The 27479-nt window shown below is 43.2% G+C and overlaps 5 protein-coding genes across 20 annotated transcripts in view; all 5 read right to left on the reverse strand.

The window, feature by feature from the left end:
* LOC148401520 (uncharacterized) overlaps positions 1-14820 on the reverse strand; it is a 134440-nt gene extending 119620 nt beyond the window's left edge. For 9 of the 16 annotated variants that reach the window (XR_015857250.1, XR_015857251.1, XR_015857252.1 and 6 more), the window contains exons 1-3: positions 14260-14397; positions 13652-13700; positions 12464-12559 (exon numbers count right to left, since the gene is read on the reverse strand). Coding sequence is in view for 5 of the 16 variants with exons in the window: in XM_088369775.1 (XP_088225901.1) it covers positions 12464-12559; positions 13652-13695 (140 nt within the window). In the remaining 11 variants the exon portion in view is untranslated. Of the gene's footprint in view, positions 1-3560; positions 4467-4586; positions 4713-4739; positions 9682-11580; positions 12168-12463; positions 12560-13651; positions 13701-14259; positions 14398-14742 lie in introns of those variants that run through there. The other 7 variants (XR_015857255.1, XR_015857254.1, XR_015857256.1 and 4 more) reach the window with 7 other exon arrangements.
* Positions 14821-15308: 488 nt separating this feature from the next.
* LOC148401522 (transmembrane protein 182-like) lies at positions 15309-17150 on the reverse strand. The gene is made up of 5 exons (XM_088369781.1): positions 16878-17150; positions 16179-16272; positions 15975-16091; positions 15767-15904; positions 15309-15699 (listed from the first exon to the last, which is right to left on the reverse strand). The coding sequence occupies exons 1-5, from the start codon at positions 17049-17051 to the stop codon at positions 15434-15436; spliced, it is 789 nt and encodes a 262-aa protein (XP_088225907.1). The 5' UTR covers positions 17052-17150; the 3' UTR covers positions 15309-15433.
* A 112-nt stretch (positions 17151-17262) lies between these two features.
* LOC148401523 (actin-related protein 3-like) lies at positions 17263-20416 on the reverse strand. Its single transcript, XM_088369768.1, has 12 exons — positions 20206-20416; positions 19847-19902; positions 19532-19656; positions 19337-19447; positions 19170-19265; positions 18954-19061; positions 18744-18887; positions 18467-18640; positions 18284-18376; positions 18099-18224; positions 17763-17846; positions 17263-17681 (listed from the first exon to the last, which is right to left on the reverse strand). The coding sequence occupies exons 1-12, from the start codon at positions 20247-20249 to the stop codon at positions 17586-17588; spliced, it is 1257 nt and encodes a 418-aa protein (XP_088225894.1). The 5' UTR covers positions 20250-20416; the 3' UTR covers positions 17263-17585.
* Positions 20417-21601: 1185 nt separating this feature from the next.
* On the reverse strand, positions 21602-25179 carry LOC148401524 (ly6/PLAUR domain-containing protein 1). Its single transcript, XM_088369786.1, has 3 exons — positions 24638-25179; positions 22866-23000; positions 21602-22414 (listed from the first exon to the last, which is right to left on the reverse strand). The coding sequence occupies exons 1-3, from the start codon at positions 24684-24686 to the stop codon at positions 22188-22190; spliced, it is 411 nt and encodes a 136-aa protein (XP_088225912.1). The 5' UTR covers positions 24687-25179; the 3' UTR covers positions 21602-22187.
* A 237-nt stretch (positions 25180-25416) lies between these two features.
* LOC148401525 (nck-associated protein 5-like) overlaps positions 25417-27479 on the reverse strand; it is a 62814-nt gene continuing 60751 nt past the window's right edge. The window contains exon 20 of the mRNA XM_088369192.1: positions 25417-26990. Within this exon, the coding sequence (XP_088225318.1) occupies positions 26703-26990 (288 nt within the window). The 3' untranslated portion in view covers positions 25417-26702. The remainder of the gene's footprint in view (positions 26991-27479) is intronic.

The raw sequence follows: 27479 nt of genomic DNA on the forward strand, positions 1-27479 counted from the left end.
GTCTGAAGTTCTTTTTTTTCTAATAACTCTTTCCATTTTTATAATTTTAAAAATATTCACTCAAGCTAAAATATACAATAAATAATATTCAAGGGTAAAAAAAATATTTGACTAAAATAAATGACGATGGGCTGTATGGGCTATTTTCAAATTGGACTTTTATGAAGGCTTCAACCTCAATTTGACTACAATTATTTTAATACGACTTATAAATTTTTTGATTTACACAAAACTCCCCTTGGGTTTCTCTCCTGTCATTATTAATATGAAACAAATTTGCTTAATGCATATGAATGTATTTGCCAAATATGAATAAACAGCATACATTTGAATCATTATTGTCATGGCCCCAAAATGTCAGTGTGGCCCCAATTTACATCTTATAAATATTGTGGCCTCCTCCTAAAAATGAAATAAAGCAAACCATTATCAAAAAATAAAACCTAAGTTTGACAAAAGGCTTTGCAGTCTGTGCTTCCACAAAAGCAGAGCTGCAAGAGAACAAGAAAAGAAATAAATGATATTGTCGCAGAGGTATTAGCCTTAAGCCTGCCCCCTGATACGAGATTGCGTTGGTGAATTGCGATGAGGCGTTTGAGCTCAGCGGCGCCGGTGTCAAACGCCCACCGGCTGCTCTCGCACCCCGCTGTGACGAGGAAAAGAAAGCCGTTCCATCCCAACCTGTAAATCTACACATTGCCATGTGCGCGCACAGACAGGAAATGCCAAGCAAACAAACGTCTATACAAAACACATATGGATGCTTGAGCCCTTCCAATCATGACGGTCCCGTCGAGGTAGCAAAGCTAGCGCCCCGAGGTCTTCATATTATTCTCGGAATACATTACGGCGGACTTGGATAAACTTTGGGCCACTTCAATGAATAACATTTAGTTGGGAGCTTGTTTTGTGGGTTTTTCAGATGTGTGTGTGTGCGGAAGAAAATCAACCAGCTATAGAAGAAAACTGAAAAAAAGTCAAAAGTCAACTATCAACTGCTAACTATCAATGTTTTGTGGTGAAAAGTGGGAACTTTGCATATCAAAAGATTTACATTGCTCATCACAGAAGCCCGTCTATTTTTAGGAGTGCCCCAAAGCTCAATCTCGGCACCCCTAAAATTTTTCATTTTTTACCCTGAAAGAAGCTAGAAAAGTGTGTAACCATATAATTCTTAACAACAACAAATAAATAAATTCTACTATAAATTATTTTGGTCTATGTTGATGCTATATGAGAATGAGTCAACTTTCTTTAGCAGGGTTACAAAATGTTGCTTTTATGATTCATTTTCCTGTGGCTCCGCATTTTAGTGACCTTTTTCCGAATTGATCAGGGGATGCTTTGAGAACAATTGTCAATTTGTTTTGTATATTTGAAGCCCTTTGAGACTGCTTGTGATTTAGGGCTATATAAATAGACTTGACTTGACTTGACTTAATGTTTTCATGACCGACTATGCTTCTATTTCATAAACGCAAGCATAAAATTGAATAAAATTATACAATATACATACATGCCTAGCTGGAACCTCAACACTCCGAACATTGCTACATTGCTAGTTGCCTATTTCACAAATGGCAGCACGTGCGTCGGGTGGGGGAGCGGCGTCACCACCTTTCACAATTCATTACCACAAATTAGGGTTCGATAAAATTGCTATTCAGAGATAATTAGGAGTTCTTTTGGCGACAAGCCCTAGGAGTAAGGGGGGTACGGACGGGGGGGATATCTAGCGCCGCCGGGTCAATGGGGTGGTAGGACACAAGCGACGTGACCCAACGCATCAGCGGTCACACACCGAGATAGAAAAAGGCCGATGTCGCTCACCTGCTGAGCTGTGAGGACGTTCCAAATGAAACAAAGCAATTTCCGGCCTCCCGTTTTACACACGGAGGACGGGTAATAAGGTTGTTCTTTCATCAATTAGCACTTTCCGCAAAGCACACGCTAACTGTCGTCACGTTGCGGCGGGAGTGAAATGTCTGCCGGGGTGACAGGATCCGACCGAGAGTAACTAAAAAGTGAGAGACTGCGTGTGATTATTTCCGACAACTAAGCTTTATCTTCCCGAGCATTTCGGGAAGTGACACGTGATTGTTACTTGAGCGGAGTCGTTAGTTTTGATGACTTTCCCGCGTCTTTGGCGGACGATGTCATCCGCTAGTTCCTCCCCCTTTGGGCTGTTTGTGCCCTTCATTCACTCGCCGCCTTTCCTCGGGCCACCTTCACGTTGGCTGCCGACCCGACGCCACTGCAGGGGCCGTGTGAACCAGCCAGTCCGGTCGCCTCGCATCAGCGTCGGCCCGGAATGCGTTGTGGCCTGGCCTCGGCCGGGGACGCCACTCTGGGGAAGGGGGGGGGGTCAAGCAGGTGCTTGGTATAGAGTGGGGGGAGGGGCTGGGATGATGATGCTGGCCATTGTGGTCAGGGTGAGGTGGACACAGAGAGCCTGTGGGCCCCCCCACCCTCACAGAGGTCACCACGCCGGATCAAAATCACAGAACAGGATGTCTTTGCTCATTAAAAGTCTTCCCGTCGGTTCACCGACACTACGTGACAACCAGTCTAGTTGGTCTTGCGCAATCCTCAAAAAAAACCATCCTCGCTCTGCTGTCATGTTGGTCCTCTCAACTCAGAGGTGTCGGATTTCTTTTTCTACTCCTCGGGTATTGAAAGAAGCTTTTGGCACTACGTCTGTGTGCTCTCTGATCAGCAATTTGGCTCTTTCAAGTTATTAAATGCTGTAAGGGAGCCTCTGGGGACCACCACAACGCTCGTCGTCCACAACATGAAAGAAGAAAAGTACCATTTCTACTCATTACGCGTAAGTGCTCGATGAATGAGATTGCATATCTTGTTGTGTTGATGTCAGAAAGCTTCTCAATGGTTCGATATGCTTCGGTGTGGTTCTTCAGCAACACGGAAGGTGTCTCATATTCATTCTCTTTCAGGATGCCACTCGAGAATGAATTTTATGGAGGTGACAAGCATGCAGGAGGTGAATGCACCTACAGGGGAGGGAAAGTGACTTGGTCGACCTTTGACCCTCACAAGAAGCTGCAAGCATGGTTGCTTGGGGGCTCTCCCCCCAAAGATAAATAAATAAATATGAGCACATGTATCTGCTGTTGGTGCCACTTATTAATGTTTATAGCTTAATCGTCTCAATCTGGTATTAACTCCTGGCTCAACGAGTAATATATGAAGAAAGCAAATATTACGTTTTAAGGATAGGTCATAGATGCCGTTTGTCATTTAAAATACTTGGAACTCAAATAAAGCTTTACTTGCATCTTATACAGATAAAATGGAGCTGGAAATAGCCTCTATATATATATATATATATTTTTTTTTTTTTTTTTTAGTTTTTATTCTATATATTTTTATTTTTAATATATATATACAATATCTGCAAAAAACAGCAATATAATCAGACAAAAAGAATTTTAAAAAAGTGAACTTACAAGGTCCTCAAAGCTTTGCACTATTCCTTCAAAAATCTAGCTCTTGGTTTTTGAAATGATATTATTTATTCATTTTTATATTTTTTCTACGATATCTGCAAAAAACAGCAATATAATCAGCCAAAGAGAATCCAAAAATGCAAAACAAAAATAACCCTCAAACCTTGGCACTATTTCTTCAAAAATCCAGCTGTTCTTGGTTTTTCCGATATCTATTTTTTTTTTTTTTTTTAGTACGATCAAGCACCCCAATCAAAAACTACTAATTTTAGTTTTAAAAAAAAAATAGAAAATGCTCCCATTTTTCTAACGGTTGCCGAATGGACTAAACGAAAGCCGTCGAGGCTTCTCCAAGGTTGACCGTCTCAGGCCGCAGCAGCCAGGCTGCGTGAGCGGGCTCAGGAGGTGGCGTTTAGGCGCCGACGCCAGGGGAAGTGACAGTTGACAGTTGCCGCGTACTGCGTCGGGCTGCCAGTGTCACACCTGGCAGCTGTCAATCACAACGTTCCCGAACACCTCGCTCCCCGACACCAGCGCGCCCGCTGCCAAACACGCCGCGAGTGTTGACATCCATCCACACGCCAGTGCTGGCCCACTCCGACTGTACTCATCTTGTCAGGATGAGCAAGAGGCTTGGGGTGGGCTGGGGTGAGGCTGGGGTGAGGCGGGGGTTCGTCCGAGGGAGGGAAGCAACCAGCTATTTACATATCACACAGAAAGGTCACAAATAGCCTGCAGGCGCTGTGCTAATTACCGTAACATTACCAAAAAAAAAAAAAAAAAAAAGCTAAATTGAAAGACCAAAAAGGAGTTCTTTGGGTATATAATGAGATAAAAACAGGTGAGGATAAGCGGAGAATAAGTGGGCGCACCTCCAAAAGAATCGGACTGAAGGTCAAAAAAAGATGGTCAAGGTTGAAAAATCATCCCGCTGCCATTTTTGGGGTGGCAGCAGATGGACGAGCGGCGTCCTAAAGCGAAGCCGTGAAGCACGGGCCTCTAAAAGTAGACCCAGACCATATGACGCGTGGGATCTCCCGTAGCCGAATAAGCGAATCAACCTTTATAATTCATTGTGACAAGCTGACAAGGAAAATGAGTGTAAAATTTTATACTTACATGAATTTTTGTGTCACATCGCCGTCTGTGCACTTGTTTTTTCCGCCCCGGCCATAGCCGAGGGCTTCTTTCTCCGTGGGCTCGGCGGACCTCGTTTCCAGGCCTTCGGACACATCGCCCTTCGCCCTAGTGAATTTGCTGATTAATTTTGGATGCGAGCCTTAATTAACACCCCCAAAGGAAAGTGTAGATTTCCTAGCCTGCATTTTGCTGCGGCGGCAGACGACGCCAGCGAGTGTGGAGAAGGATGACCTCAGGGAGACAGACGCGCTGATGTCCGAAATGACATTAAAGGAGCAAGACCGAGGCCCGGGTGACTGCCGGGCCCGAACCTACGCGAGGGCCATGCCTGGGGAGCTCGGAGGCCTTTTAATCAGCGGCTGGAAACGACTTGCCTATTAGTCTCATTTCATTTGCTTTAGCCCGGCGCTCGCGTGATGCCACCCGACGCTTGAAACACGCTGCTCACGTGCCAGCGCTGGTGACGCCTCCGGCCCACCGACATTAATTGGTGCCACTCTCTTACTTCCAGTGAAATTGGCAGATGACGGAAAGGGGCGAAATCAAAAAATGTGATTTCCTTCGTGTCGAGGTTTTTTTTTTTACCTCTTTCTTCCGCCTCAACATCAGGGCGGATTTTGCTAATTGGCTTGAATGGCACCCATCTCGCCTTGTGACAGCCAAGCAGGATGCATGTGAAGCTGCGGGCAGCTTGGAGAGCTGTCACCAGCTTACACTAGTTCCAAAAGGACGGAAGTGCGGGAGGGATGGGGATGGGGGGGGGGGTCACATGGAGACAAAGAACGCAGTGAGGACATGGCAACGTCACTTTTGCGAGACCTTGAACAAACTCGGGCTTTGTCTCTCCAAAGATAAACACAAATACTTTGAGTGAAAACGGGATCCAACAATCACAACAGTGGTTTCCAAACTACGGCCCAGGGGCCACTTAGGGTCCCTTTTTCGGTAGACACGAAACACAATGGACAGAACATTTTCACGGGACATGTGGCCCTCTAGATTTTTTTCAAACATGGCGTTCGGTCCAAAAATTTTGGACGAGTTGGACTGCGGAATCCATACTGACCACATCCAGTTAACCAGGTTTTTTTTTTTTACTTCTTGGGCAAGCATTTCTTTTCCCGCTCACATTCAAGCAGAAGAGCCAAAAAGCAGAATTCCAGTTCGGCCATAAAGTGCAGCTGTAATTGGGACATTTGGGGGGCGTCGGGTTTCAGAGCCGGTGAGATGAGCGTGTCAGAAAGCAGACCCTCATCACTTGGGTCTCATTTTTCCGGACATCAACTCTTCCTGCGAGCGTATGGGACAAATTAAGCATGATATCGTGACAAAAAGGGGCTCCTACTCCAGAGTCCAGTTGCACTAAATGATCTCCTCATCTTTTGTCTCCCCTCCGCAGGATTCCATTTGCCATCTCGCCGTGTTGCCGGCCCAAACAATGCAGCCGATTGTTACTGAAAGCCCGCTCGGCCCTGCCAGAATCTTTAGCATCAGGACGGCAAGCGAGCGGGCTGTAATGGATCCACCCCGCCGGCCCGCCCTTCGCTCCGTGGCGCTTTCTCAGTCCGACAAGCATGATTCGGATCCAATTTGTTGTTCTTCAAGTGGCCCGGTGAGCTCCTTGGAGGCGGAGCTTCAACACAGGAAGCTAATTGTATTCTCGCCACAACAGGTGCATCACGTTGGATGCAAACCTAGCGAGAGGCGTCTAATCACTCTCCCAGAATGCCCGGTATTCCCGTCAAGAGTTTCTTTGGAACGTTTCCAGTCACCTTTGTTGGAGGAATTCCAAAACCAAGCGTGGGAGAAAGAGACGAAGAAAACGATCAGGGACGAGCGGCGAGTTTAAACCTGCGCCGTGAATCGTGATGTGCTGTATCGGATGCGAGGAATTGTTTACGCTCCACCTTGTCATCAGACCCTGCTGACAGGCCGCCATTATCCCCCCGCGGCGGGCCGGCTGCAATTTAGTCTCCAAAGGGAAATATATGTATGAAAGGCAAAGCGAGGGGGGGGGGGGGGGGGGTCTCCCTGATGCTTTATTGATGGAGCGGCAGCCCTGTTATCTTTGGGCCCAATTTGTTTTTGGAGAACTGTGATTTACATTTCACTGGGATTACACCTTTTAATGCTGTACCAGAAGTGGGCAGCGGCTGAAAGGAGGTGGCGATGAGGGGAGGGGGGAGAAGGTGCCTGTCTGAGGGGGGGGGTTCAAACGAGGTATTTCCAGGTCCTCCAGTGGAGAGGATTACAATTACAATTAAAAATCAAAGGCCCCCGCGTGGCCATCAAACAACTGTGTGAGGCTGCCAAGTGGCCGCAGATGTAAAAGCGCTTTAACAGCTAATTGTTCTTTATTATCGTTTGTTGGGATGTTACTCCACAAGTGTTATTATAGGCAAGGTCCAAATGGCGTATTTAATGGGCGCGGGTTAATAAAAAATACGCACATGACAACATCAGCAGTGGTGCCAGGGGAAAGATTGATTGAGCTTGTTGGACAAGTTCAGCTGATCAAAAGAAATGAATTGAATAGGGCTGCACAGTACTTATGAATACTTTGATTTTTCAGTCATCAACACTTTTACTCGTACTTCATTTGATCTTTGCGGATGACAACACAACATTAAAATAAAAACCAAAACAAAAAAAACTTTTTAAATATTTACGTTTTGGCAATCTTGGAGTTTTTGTACAAGGTTGTTTTCTTTTACAACTGAAATTTTAAAAAGTAAAAACAATTGTAAGCCTTATAATTAAGTAAATAAAGGCTATTTTTAAACAACGTGTTAACCGTCATTATTTATTTTTCTGAGTGGTCATTCCATCTACCCTCTACCCACTTATTGCATCATATATATATTTTTTAATTTGCATATATTATTTTATGTAAGAGATATTATTTTTTATTTGTATTTATTTAGTTTGTTTATTTATCTTCTTCCAGTCAGCGATATTATGTAAAACACGCTCAGCGGCATTGCATGCATAAGTGAATGTAAATTTCCCGTGACTCCGACACATTTCTTCACTCTGAGGCCACTTGAAATGAAAATCACACTTATCTCACGTGGATGACGATTCACACATTTCAAGTCTGCAGCTCCTTAAGAGGAACCCGTTTTGTCTCCAGTCTCAACCCAAAACTGCAACCTCATTTAAAAAAAAGTCGATAAAGTAACACACGAGTCACAATCACGTTAACCACGAGGGAGCGTGCGACTTGTACATGGCGTCTTCCATATGGACCTGCCATGTGACAAAGACGGCGGGATCACTTCCATACAGATGTTCACCTCTGTTTCGGCAGCAGCCGAGTCCATCTGTCTTTACAGTGAGCTACTTAGCGCGGCGCCATAGCGGGCATATGGACTTTACACAAAAGGTTACCCCACATAAATTAGGCTGAATGGCAAGCTGTTGGCGACAGGCGTCTGTCTTTCTTTATCGCTCTCTCTCTCTCTACTAGACACACATTAAATCGATGCAATTCAATACAACTGTATTTACACAGTGCATTTTACAACAGCTGCAGCTGTAATAAAGTGTTTTGCATCGAGCAATGGGAGACAGTGAAAACAGTCAATTGAAACACAATTAAACTAAGTCAATCGAAAGCTTTCTGCTCATTTTTACGAGTCAATGTTCGGTTTTGCAACATGCAAACTCAAAACTGAAAGGCCCAGGCCTGAGATTCCAAGCAGATTTGGACTTGAGTCTTTTTGCGGTACAACAGCAGAGCTTGAATGGCTTGCTCACAAAGTATGACTTATTTATTTTATCTATTTTATTTTTCATTATTTATTGATTTCATTATTTATTGATTTATTTATTTTATATTGAGTGCGCTGCATTATTGTCATGCTATGCGTTGTACAGGACCCAAAAGCAGGGAGGCAGGAGAATTAGGATGTAATGAACAAGAATATTTACAAAAATAAAAAACATTATCAAAATCTTGAGGGGAAAAACAAATAATCAGAATTTGAAGTACCAACAAAACACCAGAAAAAAATCCCAGCTCGAGACGACACACAAAATATGTGGCAGCAACAACCAAACAGACTGAATGAAACCAGGGAACTAAATACAGGCAAACTGACAAGATGACAAGGAACACCTGAACCAGATAGGAGTGACTGAGAGAGCTGATTGTGAGACACAACCAATCAGGTTGACCAGCACAGGTAGAAGCAAAAAATCCCAACGAGCAAGACCGGCCGGGAAATTAAAGAAATAAACCTAAAAAAAAAACTCTAGCCCAAAAACAAATCATGACAATCATACAGCTAGTTTAATAAAGCCCCCCCTCATGTAACCAAAATAAAATTTTAAAATATAGTGCCATTAAATGTGACTAAAAATCAATACTTAACAATAACTTAAAATGAATATTATTTTTTTCATATGGCCAAAATATTTATTCTAGCTCATGTTAGATTCATCAGGTGTACATCCCAAAAAAATAAAAATCTAATAGCCCAAAATCTACTATTCTAATTCGAAATCTCTTCACTTTTGAATTATCTCAAATATTTGCTGCTTGCACAACTGCGCCACATTTTAAAAACAAGATTAGGATGACATCTAGTGGACACTTGGCTCACGACGCCATACACACACCCATGCAAACACACATAAACACACACAAGTTTTCCCAGGCTTGTTTTTGTTTCCAAACTACGTCATTCAGACTAGATCAGAACAAACACAACTTATTGTAAAGACAGGCGAGGGGAGGGGCAATCAGGGGCCCATTGATGGGTTAAGCTCCACCTCCTCCTTCACCAAGTGGTCAACTCATTGAGGCTTTGTAACACAGATCAACGTTGGGGGGGGTGTTCAAAGGCTGCCACTGGCTATTTGAGGTAACTTTCATGTTCTCCTCCTGTCCCTGAAAACAAGTGGTCACGGCGGTCCAGATGCGCCAGGCCCTTGGGAGAACCCAACACTGGAGAGCCAGAAGTGGCCCATCCACATCCATATTCATGTGAAGATCATACACAGTTGGTTAACCTCGTTCCCCTGATGGCCAACCTGAGCAGCATAATAGGGAGAGATTTCCTAATCCCACCTAAAAAGCATCCCAAACGTGTATTGAACGTTATTAAAGTGGAAGTCAACCCCATTTTTTTTTTTTTTTTTTATAATATATGTTGTATGTGACCAAAGGTTTAAACATGGCATTCTGATTAATATTACATTTGTGGAATATGAGTTAAGCGGCAAAATTCACCCATTTTGAGCTATCTCAGGGGGGGCGGCCATTTTGCCAGCTACTGTCGAATGAAAATGACATCACAGTCGCCAGGAATCAGGTTACAACCAATCACGGCTCAGTTTCAGGCAACTGCTGAGCTGTGATTGGTTGTGACCCGAGACAGGCAACTGTGATGTCAATTTCAGTCGACAGCATTTGGCAAAATGGCCGCTCCCTGAAATGGATAAACACAGGTGGATTTTGCCTGTTTGATTCATATTCCATAAATATTTATCAGAAAACTTTTGGGAACCTGTTCCAGGCATCAAAATGAGTGAATAATTTCACTCATAATTCAAGATTGATTGGCCTTAGATTTAACCAGAAAGACACAAAAGCAATATTAAAAAAAATCCCTTTAAATATGCTGCCCACATGTAGAAATAACACAAGAAGTAGCAGCCAACTTATTAAGCATTGTTTAAAATCCCAGCGGGGTGTGCATGACACACACTTGAAATTTTGGAATGTTAGGCCAATGTAATCACACACCACAATTAGCCACCTTCACTAACGGCTTTCCGTGTGGAGTGCGCCGCCCGGTAATTAGCTCGGGACGTAAGCGGCACCTCGGTGATTGAGCCACCTTTTGGCAAGTGTCGTAATGGCCCGCAATTTTAATCAGTCCGATTTCTTTTCCGAGCCACACGAAACAATTGGCCTTCATCGCCACCGTTTACGTGCGAGCCACCCTCCAGGTTTGTAGGCAGCAATCAAGGCGTGCCCTTGTTTGAAATCATATCGATTTGATTCCGTTTTGCGGATGACCTTGTGGCGTGAGGTAAGAATCCAGTGGAGCGTATTACGAGAGTAAATCTATGAAAAGTACCTCTAATCAAATTCTGCAAGTTGTCGCTCCGGCTGCAAAGAAATACCCGAAATAAAAATACTGTCTCCAAATACTGTCTGGAACCAATCAATGATCGTGAGAAGATTGGATGCCACATAATCGGTAAACCATCGTTTCCCCTGGTATGACGATGCATGGAAGGAAATACTCAACAAAAAGACTTTTCTCTGAATACCTTTGAAGAGACAACACAATGTTGTGTTTGTAACCTGGCAAAGGATTATAAGATCCTAAGAAGATTATGGAGGCGTAAGAGATTTAAGATGAGCACGCTTTCTGGTTGTCTGACCCAGAGTGGGCATGAAACAACCAGCAGAAATTTTTGATGGGATTACTTTTCAACATCAAACATCAGCCATCTTGTGAGACATCAGGCAGTCAAAACACTCAAAGCACTACTTTTGTCTAAATGAATCTCAACTCACTTCATGACAAGGTTGCCACAAGATGGCGCCAAAGCAAAACAGCAAAACGCGAGTTTCTCGTTGCATACAGGAGGATTAAAGAATACAATTATAAACACAGGAGGATTAAAAAACAAAATTATAAATATTCATTTTGAGTGACAGCTGCGCGTCGTGACATCACTTGCAGACCTCGAGCGCAGAAACATAATACTGAAGACATGTTTGCATCTCGTGTGTGTTTACTCGGCGAACGCATCAGCCTCCTCCCACCTCTAATTCTCACCTCGCTGAAGAATTCAAAGGCGGGCCGACAAAGCGCATAAGCCCGACAATCTGCGAGAGGCGACCGAGCACACTCGGCAACATTAGACTGAGATGACGGAAATTTGTTCTCACAGCTTTCCTTGCAACGAGTTCTCGTCACCTCCGAGGTGTGTTATTGACTACCGGTGACGGAAATGTGAAGCATTTTGAAGGGCATAGAAGAATATTTGAAGACAAAGACTGTAGGTTACATCCATTAATAAAAAAAAAAAAAAAAAAAAAAACAATGTTAAGCTCCGCCTCTGTGTTGTGAGCCGAACGCCGTCTGCATTACAAGCTGTTTGCTCAGGAATCTGGGCTCGAAAATTGTATTCCATCGACCATGCTTTCTATCAACACACAATTATCTGGGTTAATCATGTGGAACTGCGGCCAATTCACCTGGGGCTCGGGAACTAATGGCATTGGCATCCGGCCCTACTTTCCTGGAACGGCACCCGGAGCAGGAACACGGAGATTTTCCAAAGAAAATGTCGTTTTATTTCATCCACCTTGGCGCTTGCTCATCTTCCGACCCCTCCGCCCCCCCTCCAAACCTGTTAATCCTCCACTTTTCCTCAACCGCGTTCCTCCTTCTGGCGCTTTTCTCACTTGTTCAGGGACATGACGCCCGACCTCCACCATAACAAAGTCCAAAAAAAAAAATTCACACTTGCTCAATCAAAATTCCAGGCTTACCACCTGTGTCACACCTGCGAAGGTGATACGGAAAACGTCATCTGGCAAAAAAAAACAAGTTTGAGACTTTGCTTGCGGACAGTCTTGAATTCTCGCTGCATAATTAAGAAGGTGATTGAGAGCAGTCGACCGGGCGCCGTGACATCACATCTCTTTTTGTCTTTCCGACACAACGCAGACTCAATCCCACCGATTTAGGCGATACCATAGCTCATAATTAGACATCAATATCAACATATGTTTTCCAATCACAGATGTCAGCCATGTGTGAAATGGCTGTCACACTGCTGGGGGCCTTCATTATTTGACCGCCGGTCACGAATTAAATGCAACGCACCTTCCAACTCCTGCGAGGATCAGAAGATGACGATCGGCGTGGAAGTCTACGCCTTCGGACCGTGCAAAATGGGCTGCTCGCTTTTTTTCTTCGCACCTACATGAAAAGCAGAGACTGTTAATGCTCCCCCTCATGCTTTGAATCACAAGCTGCAAAAGAGATTTATATATATATATATATTTAGGGTTAGGGTTATTTATTTATTTTTGTATTTAGCTCAGTATTTTTATTTATTTTTGTGTATTGATTTCAGTGTATTTTTTCTATATTCATTCGTTTATTTATTTATTTATTTAGCCACCCAACTAACATTCAATAACTTTTAATGAGGGGAGTACAAAACGGAACTGAATTTCTTTGTGGGACTGGAGCAATAGCGTAACCGTGACAACCAGACCTCAGCCCGCCCCCCTGATTTTAAGCAGGCTGACTCCCGTTTGCACGAAGCCAAACAATTTTACATGAAGGTTGCACCTCTCTATAAAAGTGTCTGTACTCAGATGACACATTTGTGCACAAACCAGATTGGGAAGCTAATTGAAAAAAAAAAGCACTCCACGAAATAATCAAATTTAAAGCTTAAAGTTGCACGGTGTGCCGACGCGCACAAACAAACAAAAAAAAAAAAGGGCTTGGCTCACCGCTTCAGCGTCTGACATGGTTTAACATTCTCACGGGAGTGGCAAAACGCCCCTGAAGGCTCAGTGTAAGCTCCCCTTCTTTTAGCGCCTAATAGAAGATAATGCAAGTGTGAAGCCCGATGAATCAATATGCAACAGCGGCTTTAGCTCGATAATTAATACCACTGTCAAAAATAGATTTGAGATTTGGCGGGGTGGGCCTGATGCGATGCTAGTCTAATTCTCCTTTCAATAGCGCCGATTCTTTCTGCTAAAGCCTGTTAGCTCACTTCGACTTGCCGGGAGATCCTGACATCTGTACTCTAACCCCCTCAAAATTAGTCCTGACACACTTTTTAATGGAAGAAAAATTAAAAGTATCACATAGAGGGATGAAAGGCGCTTTGCTATGTTCTATTTATTTCTGCAGCATTTTGGGGAAAAAGTCGCTGCTTCCATTGCATCAAAGGTGACAATTTTTTAGATGAAATCATCTCAATTCATCCAATAGAATTTGTGGGTGAGGTCAAATGAAGTTTCCACCATGTACATTTTGGAATGAAATTACCTGCTGAAATGTAAATTCCGGCACATCTTCTTTTCATTCTTCATTCAATCTATGGGAAAAAAAAATATGAGTACATTGAAAATATGAAAAATATACAGTGATCCCTCACTACTTCGCATTTCGTTTATCACGGCTTCACTACATCGCGGATTTTTTTCCAAATTAATAAACAATTTAAAAGTCAAAATAAAACTTCTAAATTGAGGAAAAGTGGCTAACCTTTAGGACAATGTAGTATTGCTCCAAATATTTGTTTACATTCCTTTAGAAGTCCTTTTTCGCGTGTTTGCACGATCGCGAATTAGCATCTTTTGGCTAACTTGTTAGCTTGCCCAGGACTTCTTATTGGTGACCGTACTTCGCGGATTTCACTTATCGCGGGTGGTTTTTTGAACCAATTATCCGCGATAAACGAGGGATTACTGTAATTCTCATTGTGGGACTTGCAATGCCTAATTGTAGTCCACAAGGGGAAGAACTTGTGAATGAACAAAACTTCCATTTTCATCTATTGTTTTAAATCACGCCGAACATTACTTTGGTCTCACGTTTATGGAAAAGGTCTCCCAAGGACAACCGTGAGTGACCTAATTGAGTCAAAGCCTTACTCTGAGGTCAGAAAGGAGGTGAGAAGGTCTTGGACGGGCAGAAGAGGCTAATTCTTCTACTTGGTTGAGCAAAGTGTTGAATAATTGTGGCCCCTGGGTCAGCCCGCGGCTAGCAAGACGCGACGAGGTAGCATAAGGGAGAATCTCAGAGCGCATGCGCACCCAGCAAGTAAATAAATACATTTAACTTTGAAGATTTAAATTGCAAAATTACACTTAGAGTGTTTTTGCCTTGTTAAAAATACTCATAAACACAAGGTTTTATTTTTGTTGTATTTTGTAATGCTTTGGTAGTTTGGATTTAGCGCCATACTTGTACTGGATTTCATAACGAACTGTGGTTACTCTTGTTGACCCACATCTCAGTCACACGCCAAATTAAAAGCGAAAATTATGAGATGGAGGATCTCAAAACAATTATATTACACCAAAATGGATAAAAAGTCGTTCTGTCGGGAAGTGTTAATAATAATTCCCACTTACGCTTCTCCACGAGTTCCGGGTTCTGCCTGTGAAGCCTCTGTAAATAAAAACACGTTATGACGAAGAAACACTGCCCCCTAGTGGCCACGCCAGGAAGTGGCTTTGCTGTCAGGAAATGGATTGTGACAGTCTCATTTATTATCTCCATCCCCGTGACCCGAGCATCCTTCTCATGTCCAGATCGAGTGCACATTCAAGCTCGACACACCTTTCTTCAGCACTTCTGTCTGATCCAATCGATCAGTTATAATGAAAGAAGAGTGGGTCGATTCATTAGGTAAAAAAAAAAGAAGATGATTTAAACTCCAAATTAAGTATTCCAATTATGCTCACTGATGGAGGTCAGAAGGATCCTCTGGTTGATTTTATACTCGATGAGAGATTGATGATGTGTTCATTTGGTGACATGATGTTATTTGCACTTTAAAAGAATGTCACTCTTCTGTTTAATGTGCAAAAAAGTTTAAGTATACTGCAGGGTTGACAGTTTTCATTACAAATAGTTTTTTATTTCATCTAGTTTTAATTCGTTTTTTGAGCGTTGATGGTGGCTAGCATTTGTCATTACTTTTCTCAGTTTTTTTTTTTTTTTTTTAAGAATATGGTAGGCTTAAGCTGGACCACTCTTGAAGGACCTTTGCTAGTCTTTGCTTCATACGATGCCAGGTTCCTTAAAGCATGTCAAATAAAGTCACAGTTCAGTTTGGAGCTCTGGAGTGTGTGTTGTTTTGTATGTGTGATGTGGTCGAGCGTTGTGTGCAATGGCGAGGAAGAGGAGACCAGACAGCAGGCTAAAAAAGGCGGCCACAGGAGCCAGCAGGAACGACGGGCCGTTCTGGATGCTCAGGTGGAAAGATCTGCAACCGCTTGCCTGCTGACCTCGGGCAAACTCCTCCAGTGTGTCCAACACTTGGACCCACATCACATACATGAGCACCACGACGAGCAGACACACACCTGCCAGACAAGACAGCGAAATGATGAAACAGTCTTGGTCGGGCTTTGGGGAGGAATTGATACTGACCTCCACAAAGCAAAAGAGCTCCACCCAATTTGTAGAGCTTGTAATTGGAGAGAGGGGCCGTACAAATAACAGAAAGCCCACCAGTGACCACCGTGGTTACACCCGCGATGAGGAAGATGCTCCAAAAAGTTCTGAAAACTGAGAAAATGTCAGTGAGGTCAACTGAGGCCAAAGCGTGCGGACACATGCGCAAGATGAGACGTCCTACTAATGGCCTTGTGATGCTCGTATGGTTCCTCAGGGGAATCTGCTGACGGCACCCAAAATGGGACCTTGGCTGGAAACGGGAAGAGGAACGCTGGCTGGCATACTTTCCTATTTGGCGCTTTTAGTGAAAAGTAAAAAAAAACATGATTGTGAGTTTTATTGTGAGAGTCCAAATCATTGTGGCGGGGCGGAAAAATGCACTTACAGATCCAAAGATTCCAAAGAGAGTATTGAGGAGATGTTGCTGGGATGGAACATCTCCAGAAGAGCCCCTCATGGAAGAGCATGCTGTCTGTCACCTTGAATCACAACACCACCAATTAAATATTAGCAGTTTGCATTGCAATATTCTCATTCATTATTCTCTTTAGTTATAGTTTTAGTGTTTTTTCCCCGATTGTTGTATGTTGTATGCCTTATCCCTGTTATAAAATTTTCTTTTTGTATGACATGTATTAAGATGCATATTTCTCTATCCATTGAAAATTTATCTTAAATGTATTATCTCTGGAGAATGCCACTTTGTAAGCCCCACGAGTTTTTTATTAGACATTCTCCATCACATTTATTTAATCTATGTACATTTTAAATTGTTTTTGTTTGTGAAAACAAACAAACAAACAATATGTAAACTTTTTCCTCCGAGGGCTGCTGTTTCATGATGGATTTTTATATTATTTATATTTATGGTCCATATCTTTCAGAACTACTTGCGCCGTAGAACTCTTGCAGTGCCTGTGCACCCCCAGCAGAGGGCGCCTAATCATGAGCAGACTGGGATTTTTTTTTTTTTTAAATATCTTTAAGCATAATAAATACGTACACACGTGCTTTGGACGCTCCTACAATAGGGAGATTAATTATTATTATTTTTTAACTTGTTTTATAAAATCTTGTACGCTACCTGTGTCTCTCTTGAGTCACTTCCTGGTTGGCAGAGCTCAGCCGAACCCAGCAGCCAGTAGTCGGTCGCACAGAAAACCAGAGTGGACAGAAGTGCGAGCGCCACGGAGAACAAAGCAAAGAAGAGAAGCACGCTGAGACGCTCGTTTGGGCTTAGGTGGCACCGCTCCGACATGTTGACGGTCAGCTTCACGCGTGGCTGCAGAAGCTCCCCGTCAGTTGAGGGATGAAAATAAACACTTGCATCATGTGTCAGGAAGGAGAGGAGCAGATGCCACAACTAAATATAATGACATTGAGTAGAAAGGCAAGAGGCGAAAAAAAAAGTTCACAAACTGGAAGCAAGCATTCTTTTCTTTTTAAAGACAATTATTAATTGCACAACATTTCATGACTCATCGTTTATTTAGCCCCGCCTCCCGCCAGACAAGCTGACCCAGGCATGTTGAGAAAGCGTGTTACAACCCTGTGAGCACTAATTAAATATTTACCAGCGATTATTAAATTATTTGCAGGAAACATGATTGGAGTTGCCCGTCCCTTCTAATTGAGTCACGTCGTTACCGCCGTTGGTAGTTTATTTGGTCCGCTGTCATTCGAGCTCAATGAAGAGGTCTTTTGGAGCGCCAAAAGCTCATGAGAGCACCACGCCGTGTGAGCTTCCTACATTTGACCTCCAGCTCCGCCCAACCAGCTCCCCCCCCATGGCCTAAGACATGACCCCGAACACGGGGTTGTGGCGGCATATGCTGGGACCGATCTCCTCATAGTCTTTCTTGGTGTGGCACACTTGGTAGAACTCGGGCTGTCAAAACAAAGTGAACATCAAACTTAGATCGAATCAAGTAGGAAAAAAAAAAAAAAAGGAAATCAAAATAGTACTCACAGTGGACGCCAACATGGAGCCGCCAAACCAGACGGCGTATCGTTGCATGTGATGCGTGATGACCTGCACATCAATGGGCTTTGGCTGCCAAAAAAAATAAAATAAATTGATTAATTAAGTTCTAGAATTGCAATCAGTAGAACAGAAATTCCTGATTTTGCTGAATTGGGATCCAGCATAATTGACTGTTTTTTGTTTTTAGGGGGGAAATTTTCCACCTCAAAACTGTATCGATACTTAGTATTGGTATCGGCGACTTACTACTCGATGACTGGGTGCTTGTGTGGTATTGAGTGCAAATTCATCGTAGGGAATTAATTCGTCTGCGCTCGTTACCTTCAACTTGCCGCCGCTGAGTTCCTCGCTGATTTTCAGCCTGGCGTCCACCGAGCGCTTGAGATCCCTCTGCAGGCGTCTGCCAAAGTCTCGGAACATAGTGGAGCCTCCCGAGAGCACGACGTTCTGTGGCGCACTTGACGAATTAGCACAAAGTCCAACCGTTTGCTTTCCGCTTTGCATACCTTGTAGAGTGGGCGGCGGACATCAATAGGGCAGTTCTGGATGACCTCATCCACCACCTCGGAGATGGGCTGTGTGAAATCTGGGTTGGCAAACTGCACGAGAGCAAACCATTGTCAATTTCAACTTGTGTAAAAAAAATAAATAAAAAAATATGCACAAGTGGATGACGAACAGAAATGCACCTCGGGGTGGAAGAAGATCTCAGGCCCTAAGAAACGCTCGTAGCCCACATCGATCAGGAACTCTTTCTTGGTGATGGTGTTGATGCCTGTGTACTGCTTGATCCACTTGGACCCGTCCGTGTCGTACTTGTTAAACTCCTTGACGAGGTCGGGGCACACGTAACTGAAACGCTCCTGTGGTGACATGTGATCAAACACTCGGTTTAAAAAAGTGGTGAGACGTTGACACATTTATTAAAAAAAAAAAAAAAAAAAATCCTCAACTCTTCAAACTGACCTTGACAGCTTTGGCAGTCTCCAGCGACTGCTCAGGAGGGATTCCCACTTCTCGTTCCCTCAACAGCTGCTGGATGAAGTACGTGATGTCCCGGCCCGCGATGGGGATGTGTTTGATGCAGCTGCCGATGACGTAGCCTTCAGCCTGGAATGCACAGAGGAAACAGAAATGAGGACGGGAAGGTGTGGATTAAGCGCACAGTCCACGTACCACTGGGATGACGTGCGTGACGCCGTCGCCGCTGTCGATCACGGTCCCCGTCAATGTTCGCTCGCCCACTTGCCGGGATGTCCAGGAGGCTGCCAGAGCCAGGACAGCCTAAGGACACAATTGTAAAAATAAACATAGCACCCCCAATAAAAACACTATAAATATATGTATATAATGATTTTACAATATATAAGTTTATTTTATTTTTTTTAGTACCTGAACAGCGATGTAGAGACCCGGGACATTGAACGACTCAAACATGATCTCGGCTGTGTACTCTCGGTTTTCTGGTGTGTTTAATGGAGGTTCCGTCTGCAGCCAAGAGACACACAGCATGTTACCACTAAACAAAACATTTTTCAGGGAGGGAAGTGAGGTTTTACCAAAAGAAAGTAATGATCTTCAGGTTCCGCCCGCAGATACTTGAAGATGACTTGCTCCATGAATCTCTCCATCAGATCCCAGTCTTCCACTATTCCATGTCGGATTGGCCACTGGGAGGGAGCAAATGAAAACACTGTCAATCCTCTGCTGAGAATGTCTAACTAAACCATTTGTGTTGTAAAATGACATCTGACCTTTGTTGCATAGGATGGCTTATCGATAGCTTCGTCCCCGATGAAAAAATCCAGATCGTCAACACCCTTCATCATTCGCCGCTGCGCCTGGTCGCCAACTTTGGCGGACTCTTTGATTGCAATGCCTGTTCAAATATAAACATTGTGAGAAATCAAAACAATAACGCTTGTTCAGAAGGCCCTCATAATATATTTGTGGACAAACGGTGCGAATCAAATTCACTTGTCATACTTAACTCTATGTATGATCACATTATGACAGTGTAAAAAAATAATTATAATCAAAAGGTGAAAATCTGTCATCCCATGACTTACATGACGGGATGATGAACTGGGGTTCCGTGTTTCCAGCATAACCAAGCTTTGTGTACCTGGAGGAGAAAAATATCGTTAACGTCGCACCTTCCGTGTGTGTGTGGGGGGGGGGGGGGATACCAGGAAGTAGCATTAGCCTCGATAGCTACCGAAAAGAAAAGCCCTTTAAAAGGCAGCTGTATCACAAGACGCAAGCCTGAGCAACTTATAAGTATCCCTCTTTCCCCCCATTAAAGCAAAAGAAAACTTTGACGGCACAGATTAGGGAGAAAAGTGGTGCAACACAATGAGGGCGTTAGCCGGGTACTTGACATGTAAGCTAACCGCAGCTAAATAGCGCTAGCATGTTCCACACCTACCCGGTGCCACAGTCGACAACGCAAGCCGGCATTCGACCAGCCATGCTCGCTCGCCTTCAAGCCAAATGCAAATAAATATGCCAGGCGCCCGATATAGATGGATATGCCGATCGCGGGTGATTTAAGTCGCCGTAGCCTCAAGAACACCAGCCCAGCCTCTTCGGACGGAGGAGCGCTTCCGGGTTCCCAAAGATTTGCCTGCAAGCTTGTGGATTTCTCAAATGTAAAACAGTGACCCCCAGTGGATGGCATTAGCTAGTACAACTGACTCCTTCTTTGGTTTACGTAAGTTTATTTAGTAGTTCGGGTACATTACCGCCATCTACCGGGATGGGGTAAAAGTAGTAGGGTAGAAAAAGTCGAGCAAATAAATCACTAATAATTAATTAATTATTATTAATGATTATATATGTTATATTATTATTATATATTATAATTTGGTGCTCATTGGCAATAATTTATTTGCATTTTCCATCTCATATCTATATATGGCTCTCTTCTAACAATGACAAGTTTGAAAATTAGGGAAGAAACCACTAGAGGGCAGCAGTGCATAATCCATATTTTTTTTGTTTTTCCTCCGTTTGAGTCGTCTTTGTACTGTATATTATTAATGAGAGTGGTAGCCCTAATGGTTGCAATTCTGGTAAGGGTCAGTATATTTAACATTAGTCTAATGCTTTCCTGCATCATCCCATTAATTTTCCATCAGAAGCTGCTTTAACTTTTATGCCATTTTACTGTTGTTATGGTAAGAACAGTTAAGTAGCTTTTAAAACAGTCTGGCCAGTAGATGTTTAATTGAGAAGCTTGACTGACTCAGTGCATGGTGCTCCTCGTCCCACGTACAAAGAGTTAAAATGTTATGTACAAGTATTTCTGATTTCTTATGTGCACATCATTAGACTGAGACTTTAGTTTCACCTTCCTCTTATTAATTTTAATAATGTGCTGCTTTTGCCTGCCCTTTAAAGCTAGCTGGAGGTGGGCTCGGCCTAACTGACCTCCTCCTCTGTGCTCGACCTTAACGGAGCACATGTTGAGGCAGTCGGAGAGCTGCATCGGTTGCTTGCTCGCAATAATAAAAAAGTTGTCGTTGTCCTAATAAGTCCTTTCTCCATCGGGGTCATCCAGTGGGAGTTTTACAAGTCCTCGTCTTTGACACACACACAGAGGAATATGCAAAAAATATTCAGCGTAATTGGGTGATGTCAACATATTTTTTGTATTGAGCTGCATTCAATTAAAATATTTTTGTCCATTCTGACTTTGCCAAGCAGAAAGTAAAAGTACATTTGAGTGCAAGCAATGTTCCGTACTTGGTTAAATTTTTTATACTTAGTGTATCAGCCTTGCCAAAAATCAGGCGAGTGTGAAAGCCATTAAAAGACTCCTGCTCTGTCAATACAACATTTATTGATCTGAAGAATAGTTGTACTCTTCACAGAAAACCGATCAGAACAAAGCAACAATATCTTTAACAGTAAAGCATAGAACCAAATAAAGACTATTATGCATACTGAGGAAAGAATCCCATGCAAGCATGAAAGGGTCGTGAAATCATGACAATCGGATCTAATCTGGCTAATTGATCTAATTCTAAACATTAATTACAACTCGAAGCAGCTCTCGGGTGAGAATTAAATTGTGCTTATGGTCCTTGTGTTGCCTTCAATCATTTTTCACTCTTCAGATGTTAACCTAAATATATCAGCGCATTTTTTACGCACAAAAAAAAATCAGCAGTACGTATTTCCTTGTCAACTACACCGACACAGATAACAGTTCGTAGAATAGTAGCCATGACAGAAGCAAAAGTCCACCTCATATTTTGGTGCACCAAAAAGAAAAAAAGAATCCAAGATGATCGAAAAGGCGTGTCCACTGAGATTCCAAGTGGCAAGGGTTCAGAATTTCCCTTAAATGTACTTTTTGGATTTATGCGGCGACGAGCTTTGATGACAACCATCCCGTGTCTCAAATCAAACGAGAGAAAGAAGCGGGAGAAGGAGAGCGAGGCCGACGCTCATCTGCGGCTTGGGCGTCGCCATGGAGGGAGCGGCCCGCTTCCTCTTGGGCCCGTTGCAGAGTGCCGTGTTGCAGCAGGAAATGCAGACCGAGTTCAGCCTCCCGGTGCAGAACTGCTGGTAGCCCGAGGAGGCGATGAGGCACGCCGCGGACGATGCGCATGACTTCCGATAATGAATGCCTGCGAGGAGAGGGACAAGTTGAATTATTCACTTACTCCCTCTGGAGTCGGACCAGGCTTCAGATTTAATCTGCTGCATCGTGGCAAGGCTGACGTTTATTTATCACTATCGTCACCCTGGAGAGCAAAGTGACTGGAAAAGAGGAACGGGTCCGCAAAACAAACGCCCCAAAAATTCAGATTCATTACATGTTCCTGGGGGACGGGTGGAGAAAAAAGTATGGAGAAATTTTTTTTTTTAAATTCTCAAAAGTCAGTTATCTGGTCTGGCACCTGGTATATATTTTAAGGGGGCCGTGCCCTCGTGGGCCCCCCCTCTAGCTTCGCCAGTGTTTGCTTGCGTGAAATTATATAGTTAACTTATACTGTATTGGCAGCCGAGCGACCCTCAATTGATAATCGGAATAATCAATTTTGTTTGCGACACGGCAATTTTGATTGGCTCACTCACCGTCGGGTTTGACCAGCACTTCCTTCTGGCACATGTCCTGCACGTTGACGGTGCAGTTGACGATGTACTCGGGCGTTGAGCAATCGTTGTGCTTCATCTCCTCACACTGGTAACACTGGATCTGAAGGGTGTCTCCTGCAAAGACACAGAGGAGCTTTGGTTTTCATGACTGGAGCATGGGCATTTTTTTTTTTTTTTGATGATGATGGAGTATATTTTGGTGTGGCTCTGCATAATAACATTGCAAGATTCCATGTTTTGCTCCTAATCATGAGTAGTGAGCAGTCCGTGGTGCAGATGTGTCAAAGGTTACGTTGTGTTTAAGGGCCCTAAAAAAAATTGTATTTTCCATTCACCCCCATCAAGTGGGGGAACTTGAAGCAACAACCTGTCAAGGTTGCAAAAGTCAGGGAATCTGATGTATTGTGTCATCCATGCTACTCATTTATTGCAACCTTGCCAGGAATGACTGTGGGATTGTTTTTGTTTCCGGTGTAATGGTCGAGAGAGTTGAGACAATATATAATTCTATTTTAGAATATGCAATAAAATGTTGGTGAGGTTTAATTGGGGCAGCAGAGATTTCTGACAGGACACCACCACGCTTTTGCGCCATCCTTGCACCTCGCTCGTATTTCACCACAATGTCTGCCTCCTTTTTTCACACTCAAATGCCCTCACTCAGTTTTCAAAGTCCACAAAGGCCAAACATAAGGTATGGCTTCATGTCCAAACAAAACTAATGGAGTCTTCCCTCCGCTGCACTGCTAGCTTGACATCACCTCGAGCTGGAGGGCGGCTGAGGATTTTTTGCCAAGCACATAATGAAGTGAGGCGAGGCCGTAAAAATCACATCAGTGGTATTTTATTTTTTTTTTTTAACAAGCGACTTTCTTAGAGGTCGGTAAAGTTTCATTTACAATGCAAACAAAAAGCGGCGTGATGCACTGCCTCCAGGGAAGTACAAGTGCCACCGCCTCACCTCTCCAAGAGAAAACATTTTACGGGCCACTTTTAAAGCCACGACGTGTGTTTGTCTGCTAACATCTCCATCGAAGCTTGAGTGTTTGTTTTGCCACAAATTGAGTGGCCAAAGCACCCGCGGACATCACAGTTGTCTGCAATGCATAACAAACATCAGTGAAGTCTGAGAGTCAACTCAAATTAGTTGAAGCAATCATGGAAGCAGCATCAATCAAGACAAACACGGCACATATGCTTATTGGAGTAATTATGGAAAAGGTGGACTTCATTAATCTGCCAAGTTTGCCACTGATAAACACAAGCAAACATAAAAAAAAAGAAAAAAAAAGGAAGTGAGTGGCTCCATCAGTCAGTTGGGATCAGATTGTGGGCACAAGCGGCTTCTTATTATTTCAGAGGGTTTCTGTCATGCCGCGAAGTGAAATGCAGTTTATCAGCATGAACAAATAGCATTCGATTAGTCTCAATGGGTAATTCAGACCGATAAGAAAAGTCAATGGAGTTCCTTGGATTTAACGCGGAAAGACGGAAAATATAATTAACAGCGTAGCATCTTATTATTCTGACTGCATATATGAATAAAATCAAATAAATGCTTCCGTTTTGAAAAGTCATCGTGCGTAATGCTCCGGTTGCATGGCACCAAGTCATACCCAAAAAATAGATGCAGCTGCGTTAAAGTTTCCTCATAATCATACTCGATCATTTAAGTGAGGTTATGATGAAGGTTATATTTAAATATTAAAGACGCACGCCCGTGTGGTTTCTCGCGAAAAAGGGGCACGTACCTGCGTGAACCAAGACTCCAAGAAGAGTCGCCAAAACGAGCAGACGCATGTCTCCCGGGATGGCATCCGACCGGAGAAAGTTGCTCAGAATACAAACAAGAGCAGGATGAAGCGCCACGGATGAAGCGCACGTACGCTTGAGCTCGTCAGCATCCTCCGCGCTCGTCGTGGCCACCACTGCACGCGCGCGATGAGCGCCGGACCCTTATAGAGGACCACGTGACGAATCGAGGCACTCACGATCACTTTATGATTTTCAATATTGAAATGACGTGCGATTTTTTCCAAAACTTTTCTCAATTTTGCAGCATTTAAAGTTTGGCGCAGAGGTGTCCAAATTAGGGCTCTGGGGCCATTTGGGTTCCACTTTTTTTTTTTTTTTTTAGCAGCCTGGAATATGTAGTGTCATCACGCTCATGCAGGTCTCTGCAGCTCAATATGGTCGTGGTGTAAAAAAAAAAAAATCGATGATCTTGTGTGGTGACTAAAGCAAGCGTCGCACATGATCATTCTGTTCCAGCGCCGGATCAATTCAGCATATTACGCAGATTATGGCGCACAATCACCATGATGGAGTTTAAGTGCATTCAGTCAAGCTGCGTAATGAAGCACCGTGGGACTGCTTACTTGGAAATCCCTCCGCACTCGTGGTGCAAACTGTCTCCTGTTGACGGATTGTTAGTAGAAAAGTGATTACAGGCGTGGTGGCCCCTTGAGGTTTTTTCCTTTTCTGGAAAACCAAGTACGCACGCTGGGACAGACAAACATACACGCTCGGCTGCGACAGAAAATATTGGTCATATTTATTTAGGAAATAGTTACATAAAATAGAGCATTAGTGTAACAGACAAGATTGCACGCAGGAATAATTAGAGCAATTAATTGGATTTACCAAAGTAACACTGCCGGTAACCATTTCCAAGGGAACATTTAAGGATAGCGGTGAATCACACTACAGTCCGATAGTACAAAAAAACCATGGGTATAAATACGCGACACCTAGAAAAATACACAAGCTCTCCGCACTCGCACATTTTCAACAGTTTTATTTTAAAAAAAGGAAAATTGCAACACGCAAGTCTGCTGTGTTGGTTAGCACCAGCTGGTCAAGTTCCAGAAAGGAATTTGGCATAATATTACCTATATATGTCTTTTAAAATAAAATATTTTAGCTCTTTTTTTTTTTTTGGATCAAAATAAAGATTTCTATTCAAACAAGAACCCCAAAAGAATTCAATAAGAAAAGTTACAAGCTATTTTCCAAAGCTCATTTGAAAGATTGGCAAAAAAGAATGTACAGGTGTATTTTTTTTTTCTGTGCATATTTGCATATATGAATTAGCAATGCCCCTTCTGATATTAACTTATATCACTTTTACTTACAAAATAATCATACGTCTAAGAGGTGAGGTTTGGTTCAGGTTTGGAAAACCACACACACGCAGACACACGAGACGGACTTTGTATCGTCGAAACCGAGAAAACTTCTTGGCGGAGTTTGTATGCAAGTCGACATCTTCCTGACGCTACAATTGATTTGAGTTCGCTTTGTTCCCTGAGCTACCAACAGTCTGTTAATCTGCACTAAAGAGAAGTTAAGTGACTCAAAATTAGAAATGAGATTTAAAAAAATAAAAATATGTTGGAAGAGACACTAAGGAAGTCAAAGTGTCCGCTCTTTGATAGTGGAAGATAAAATTAAAAACTGAGCTAGGTGCATGTAGCAGCAGATTCAATTTCCTGGAATGTCCAAAGCAACTGCCAGCAAAGCGACCGACTTGACTCGGCCCAAAAGGAAAAAAAAAACAGTGTAAACCTAAAAGGACACCAGAAATTGCATTGAGTCATGTTTTGCTACCATCAAGCTGACGCTTTGAGCTTTCCGCCTCTAAGTGCTTTTTTTTTGTTGGGTTCTTCATCAACAGGTGAGGTGCAAGACTGCAGTCACTCCAATCAAAATTGATTCTTTGCCCCTGCCGCAGGCAGCAGGAACACTCGCAGCGGTCAGTCAATTGACGCTGTTGGATACCCAAATAATCACGGAAAAAAATAAAAAAAAAATGGCTCACACGTCATTGGAGACGCGGCTGGTGCAGGACGAGAAGCTGTCGTAAAGCGAGTCGCTGAGGGAGCCCGCCGGATCGGCACCCGCCTCGGCGGACAAGCTAGCGGATGAGGACGGCTCGTCCGCCTTGGTGCCGCCGCGCGAGGCGTCAAACCTCCCGCGCTCACTCACGGCCTCCTTTCGGATGCTGGGGCCGCTGTGATTGATCTTGTTGAGAGACTCCAAGGTGACGTCCAGCGAGCCGGCTTGTTTGGGGCAGACGGTCGTCTTCGCTGGAGCAATTTCCTTCTGCGGAGATACAAACAATAAAATAAATAGTATAATATTAATAAATAGATATAATAAATCAATACCGTATTTTCCGCACTATAAGGCGCACATAAAAACCTCCAAGTTTCTCCATATTTATGGACCAATATTGAGCCACTACAGCAGGCGTGTCCAAAGTCCGGCCCACGGGCCGAATCTTATATATGGACAAAGTTTTAAAATGGGCCATTCATTGAAGGTGTGCCTTATAATCCAGTGCGCCTTATAGTGCGGAAAATACGGTAATAATAATAATTAGATAAAATAAATCAATAATAAATATACTATAAAATAAAATAAAAAAATTAAATAAATAAATGATATTAATATAAAAAATGCTAAAAATAATAATATATAAAAATAGTATATAATAATATAAAAATAATAATAAAATAGTCAAATCTGCTCATGTCACACGCTGTCGACACAAAGCGGTTGTTGACACCCTAGCAGGTGCTTCGGAAAGCA

The sequence above is a fragment of the Syngnathus floridae genome, chromosome 2, assembly GCF_059516105.1.
Source record: "Syngnathus floridae isolate MCC-2025c chromosome 2, RoL_Sflo_1.0, whole genome shotgun sequence".
NCBI lineage: Eukaryota > Metazoa > Chordata > Actinopteri > Syngnathiformes > Syngnathidae > Syngnathus > Syngnathus floridae.